This window comes from Microtus ochrogaster, linkage group LG4 (genome assembly GCF_000317375.1).
Source record: "Microtus ochrogaster isolate Prairie Vole_2 linkage group LG4, MicOch1.0, whole genome shotgun sequence".
Classification (NCBI taxonomy): Eukaryota; Metazoa; Chordata; class Mammalia; order Rodentia; family Cricetidae; genus Microtus; species Microtus ochrogaster.
This window is the reverse complement of record NC_022030.1, coordinates 21,473,802-21,479,764: the sequence shown is the minus strand read 5'-3', so window position 1 is coordinate 21,479,764 and position 5,963 is coordinate 21,473,802. Positions and strand designations below refer to the sequence as shown.

Sequence of the window (5,963 nt, the reverse complement as noted above, 5' to 3'; positions counted from 1 at the left end):
TGAGACTCTGTCTCAAAAACCAAAATAAGGTCTCCAAGATGGCTTCGTGGGTGATAGTGCTTGCCACCAAATCCAACAACCTGCGTTTAGTCCCAAGAACACACATGGTAGAGAAAGAGAAATGACTTTGACAGGTTGTCCTCCGACTTCCACACAGGCACCATGCTCTGTGCATGTCTGCATACGTGTGCAGGCACACCCAGATTGAAACAATCCATCCCATAGGGAAGCTCCTTAAGCAGGAAGGTAAACAACTCAGAATAGCTTCAGGAAGTCCCTGGAACTGACCAGATTCACTAGGTCCCTTCCTGCCAGAGTAAACAATAAAAGCTGCGAAGATTCTGAGACCAAACCAGCTGCCTGGAAGAAGTGGAAACCAGCTGAGCTGTCTGGAAGAGGATTAGACCATCTGAGGCCCCTGGAAAGGCCACTCTCCAACCTGACGAGCTGTCTGTGGCTGGGCAGTGGGCTCCAGGTTCCCGGCTTTTATGAGTTGTCACTGGTGCTGGGGTGGGTTTTGTTGATGCAGCTGTCTTTGAGTCATTTCTGCTCCTGTAAGCAAATCCAATAAACTCATTCATTCAACACACACACACACACACACACACACACACACACACACACACACACGAGAATACATGTAAGCAACAACAAAAACCAGATTAAACAAACACCCCCCCCCCAAAAAAAATCAGGCAGTTTTAAAGAAAAATCTCCACAAACTCACGGTTCTTAAGGACTAGCTGAGGACGTTTGAATGGCCAGAGGCTGTTTCCCTTAGGAACAGATAATCCATAGCCAGCATTCTAGCAGGATTCTCAAATGTAACTCCCATGACTGACAGAGATAGTAACACGTGACCTTGTGTGACGTGTGTTGCCAGAAGCCTTATTTCTTTATTAAGAGTGATGCCTGGTTCAGGGCAGTGGTGGTGCACTAGGGAGGCAGAGACAGGAGGATCTCCATGAGTTCAAGGCCAGCCTGGTCTACAGAGCGAGTTCTAGGACAGGCTCCAACGCTACAGAGAGAAACCCTGTCTCAAAAAACCAAAGAGTTGATGGCTGGCATTTGATATTCACCAAATATCTCTGCAGTGAATGGACCACAGAAAATCATGCCTTGCCCGGTGTTTTGTGTTGTGTGGGTTGGTGGTAGAAAGGGGTCACTCCAAGACTCAGGGAGAAAGTTTCTGTGAATTGAACGTTGAACAATCATTAAAGGCTGGTTGATTGTTATACAAAAGTTGCTTTTTTGGGAGGGAGGGTAAATCAAGTTCCTCACACCAAAGCCCCTGGTCTACCCTCTATGTTTTTCTGAAGGAAATCATCACGCCCCCCAGGTGAGTCCTTAGCGTGCACTGTGTGCTGTGCCCAAGAATCGAGGACATCCAGGTGTGCCAGGGCCGTCCAGTGACTAAAGCCATGCAAAGGCTCTCCCGTTCCTTCAGAAAAACAGCTCTGTAGATAGCAGAAAAGAACTGCCGTCTCCCACAAGGACTCCTTCAAGGTCGAAGTACTTCTCGAAAAGAACTATTCATTTGGAGGTTTGCCCCAGACACAGTAGCAAACAACTATTTCATTCTAATGCTTACCCCAGATACAATGATCCTACTGGATGTCTGCTACAATGTCTGGATCATCTCAGATTTCCTGTCTGAGGAGGTATTTAGGGAAAGATTTGGGCTAGAAGAAACTGTGAACAATATGTATTTATTTAAGATTAATTGAATTTTGTAGCTATCTTGGAGGGAAAGTTAGAGACCAACATGTCCAAAGGTCCTGAAGCAGGAATGCCTCTGCTTGGTTGGAATGTTCTGGAAAACAGGGCAGAAGTTAACATGAATGGAGTGCCCAGAGAGATACAGAAAATCAGAACCTGCAAGGATTTGGCCACAGCTCTACCCTTAAGAAGTGTGTCAGGGTGCTCAAGAGAGGGCTTCAGTGGTTAAGAGCTTTGGTCCTGTGACTCCAGGAAATCCCGCGCCCTTTTCTGGTTTCCTTGGGTAAAAGGCACACATGTGGTAGATAGACATACATGCAGGTAAAATACCTACACATGAAATTAAGACTTTTTTTTCCAGGGATTGGAACTGGGGAGTTGACTCAGTGATTAAGAGCGCTGGTTACAAAAACTCCCTTCCCTCTCCTTACCCCTTACCCCTTGCTACCTCAGCAGCTGAGAGAGCAGGTCCTGCACCTTACCTGGGCAGCACACTAAAGCTGACCCTGTTAGGGGGGCACAGGTGAGTCAGAGAGGGGGCATGAGAGCAGAAGAGATGTCCCCACCCTGTCCCTCATATGCCATGGGGTGGCAAGGGTAAGAGAAATACCTCCACACACACATCCCTTGCCACTGTGACAGGCGGGAGAGCTGGCCTCAGGGGCATGAGAAGGAAAGAGCTGGTCCTGTCCCCACCAGGTGCAGCAGTCTGGAGAGTGGGCCCTGTGCCTTCCCTGGACAAGGTGGTAGAGCTGGCTATGGTGTGAGTGTGCGTGAGCTGGACTGAGGGTGTGAGAGCAGGAGAATTGGCTCCTGTCCTGCTGTCTGCTGCATTGGGGGAGCTAGCTGGGGCAGGGCTGGAGAGCTCACCTGAGTGGTGACGGTGAGGGAAGGCTGGCAGACTGATGAGCCCAGGCCCAGAACCAGGACTGTGGGACAGCTATGAGTTATCCCGCCCCAACATCCACCTCATCTGTCAACTGCTGGAGCAGGTGAGGAGGCCAGACCTGAGATCCTAAGCTGCAGATCTCCACGACACAGGGCAACAACAGGATCCCCAAGAGCAGTCCCAAGGAGGGCTCAGTTACTGATAGGGCAGCAGAAGTCAGAGGCCTTGAACCAGACTAGTGACTCCTTGCAATGAACACTTAGAAGTAAAGATGTATGGACTAAAGGCTATATATGCTGTGTGACTCACTGGCCACACTACAGCTTCCATGCCGAGATTTTTTTTTTTTTAATTTGTTATTGGTTTGGTTTGGTTTTTGATTTTTGTTCTTTTGATTTTACTTTTACATTTTGATTTTTGGGCTGGGCGATGGTGGCGCACGCCTTTACCCCCATTCCTCTGGAGGCAGAGGTAGGCGGATCTCTGTGAGTTTGAGGCCAGCCTGGTCTACAAGAGCTAGTTCCAGGACAGGCTCCAAAGCTACAGAGAAACCCTGTCTCGAAAAAAAAAATATTTTTTAATTTTTGGGGAGGTTGCAAGGGCAAAGGGCAGAGGTGAATGGAACTGGGATGCAAATGATATGAAATCCACACAAAATAAAAGTTTTTTGTTTTTTTTTTTAAGAACACTGCTTTTCCAGAGGACCCGAGTTCAGTTCCCAGGACCCACACGGAGGCTCACAATTGTCTGTAACTCTAGTTCCAGGGGACCTGACATCTCTTCTGCTCTCTGGGATCCTGCCCACATGGGACACAAAAACTCAAACATACGTACGCATACATGAAAATAAAATTTTTAAAATGTATTCAATTTTAATCCCACCATCAGGAGGCAGAGTCAGGTGAAGCTCTGTGAGTTTGAGGCTAACCTGGGCTACATAGTTCCAAGGCAGTCAAGGCTACCCCGAGAGACAATGTGTCTGGGACATACTGTACACATACAGGAACAGTGTGTTGAATGTTCACGTGTGTGACACCAGTGCCACTCCCCAGACATGAGAATCACCTCTTGGCAACACAGATGACAGAGAAAGACCCTGACTAGACAAATTACATCCCAACTTGTCACAGTGGGAGGTTGTGGCTTCGAGCCTCTTTGCTCACCTCTCTGCTCAACAGAGGCTTGAGTTCATGAATGACGTCACAGTGTCCAGGCTGGTGGCCAGTACACAGCCACCTTCTCAGTCCACCATGCTTACCATCCTGTGGATACTGCTCAGCTTTGCTCTCCCGGTGTTGGGGCTCCACCTGCCTGTCACATGTCCCCAGGACAAGGAATGTCAACTGGCCCTCCTCTCCAGCAATGATGTGCTCTTAGAATGCAGCGTCCCCAAGGCACGCTGGCTCTTCTTCAGGCTGGACATAGATGACAAACCCGTTAGCATCTCCGGTATTTCCAGTGATCCAGAGAGTCACCTCCTGATCCAAAACCCATCACCCTTCAGCACAGGCCTCTACGAATGCCAGGACGAGAATGGGACCCGAGTGACGGGGTATAAGATTGATTTCCAGGATGTCACCAGACTGCACGTCACGCACCTAGACCTGAATCAGGAGCCCCTGATAAATGACACACTGAACCTGGGCCACGGAGAGATACTGTACACCCGGTGGGAACCTTGGCAGGAATGCAACAACTGTCAAAACCCGGGCGAGCTTAAACGCCTGGGGGAGCGCAAACGCCTGGGTTACTGCTATGTTAAGGAGCCCTTGGAGGAGCCTGTACCCTGTGGGATCTACTTGGGAGATACAAAGGCACTTTATGACCGAGTAAGGCCGGAGATGCAGGTGGAGGTCTGCTATGAGATGTGCCAAGGCCATATGTTTGGTGGAGACTATGTCATCTTCGATAGCTTCAGGCTCACGGAGGAGTCAGAATCCACACTGATCTTCTGTCCCTTTGCATCCATCTACAGGTGATGGGACCCCTTTGCCTGTTCCGACCCTGGTCCCTAGTCCCAGGGTTCTTTGTGGTGGACTCTGTGCCAGGCTAGTAGGGGTGTCTTGGCAGGTTAGCTCCATTGGCAGTCATCAGGAGTCAGTGAGAGCATGAGAGGAAGCCAGGGATACTGGAACATACCTTTCTGAAACACACAGCTAGAATAATATGTGTCCCAAAGTATCCTGACTGTATGGGAAGAGTTTTTTTTAAACATCCTTAAGAGCCTCACACTGATTAATTTCTCTATTATTTGAAACAAGAGTCTTCAAAGATCCAGGGAACCGTGTTGCTCACTGACTACATGACCTTCCAAAGACATCAGTAAAGTTTTCTCTGGAATTGTGGATACAGTTGATGCCAGTCTTGGTACAGATATGAACAAAGGAAGAGCAGGCGCTAGTCAGGTTTTTTTTTTTTTTCCCAGTTGAGGTCTTCTGGTTAAATCACACTTTTCCTCTTGCCTCTGGTGATTTATCCACTCAGCTTGTAAGAGTCATATAGAGGAATCTATAGGATTAATCTCTGATAAAAACATTTTAATGGAGCATTACGTATGAGATAGTCCATTGATAGTTATATGTAAAGTCACTAGGAATGTAGGAGAGCATTTTGTGAGTGAGGATTGTGAATATTTTGAAATCAGTGTGACTATTTTAAATGTACTATTGTTTCCTCTTTTTAATTATATGCTATAACTATTGAACATTTTATTAGAACAAATAAAGCCATTGTACACAACATGAAGAAAAGCAAACTCACAATTCTAAATAATTATGTTAAAGTATGCTTTAAATGACAAAACTTTTTATTAATGTACTTTTGTGATATTTAAATATTTAGAATTAGTGCCAATATTTAAGTTTGCATGTGTGCACGTGCATGTGCGTGTTTGTGTGTGTGTGTGCACTTGTGTGTACTTTGTCAGAGTACAGCACTGGAATCAAAGGTCTGATCCAAAGGGGTAGAAAGCTGAGTCAGGCATGGTGGACCTCTAATTCCAGCACTGGGGATGCACATTCAGGCAGATCTCTCAGTTTGAGGCTGTCCTGATCTACATAGCGAGTTCTAAGCCACATAGGGTGCACGGTGAGACCCTGTCTCAACAAGAGGAGGGATTGGAAGCTACTTTAGACTGATAAAGGATGCTTGAAAGATTCAGTTGCTGCCTGATAGATGGCTTTCTGTCTGCCAGTATTCACATTTTCTTTGTATGTGAGAATAATCAGAAAGAGGCCCAAGTTAATGGAATCCCAGAAACCCCTTTTTTAGTTTTTTTAGAGATTTTTTTTTTTTTTGCTTTTTCGAGACAGGGTTTCTCTGTGGCTTTGGAGCCTGTCCTGGAACTAGCTCTGTA

The 5,963-nt window shown here is 46.9% G+C and overlaps 2 protein-coding genes across 2 annotated transcripts in view; both read left to right on the top strand.

Annotated features, from left to right (window-relative positions):
• Positions 1 to 5,963, top strand: part of LOC113457658 (zinc finger protein 420-like) — a 1,205,902-nt gene that overhangs the window by 941,371 nt on the left and 258,568 nt on the right. The window lies entirely within an intron of this gene.
• LOC101996155 (protein FAM187B-like) overlaps positions 2,625 to 5,963 on the top strand; it is an 8,894-nt gene continuing 5,555 nt past the window's right edge. Inside the window, exons 1-2 of the mRNA XM_005361299.2 lie at positions 2,625 to 2,711; positions 3,787 to 4,583. Of these exons, the coding sequence (XP_005361356.2) occupies positions 2,625 to 2,711; positions 3,787 to 4,583 (884 nt within the window). The remainder of the gene's footprint in view (positions 2,712 to 3,786; positions 4,584 to 5,963) is intronic.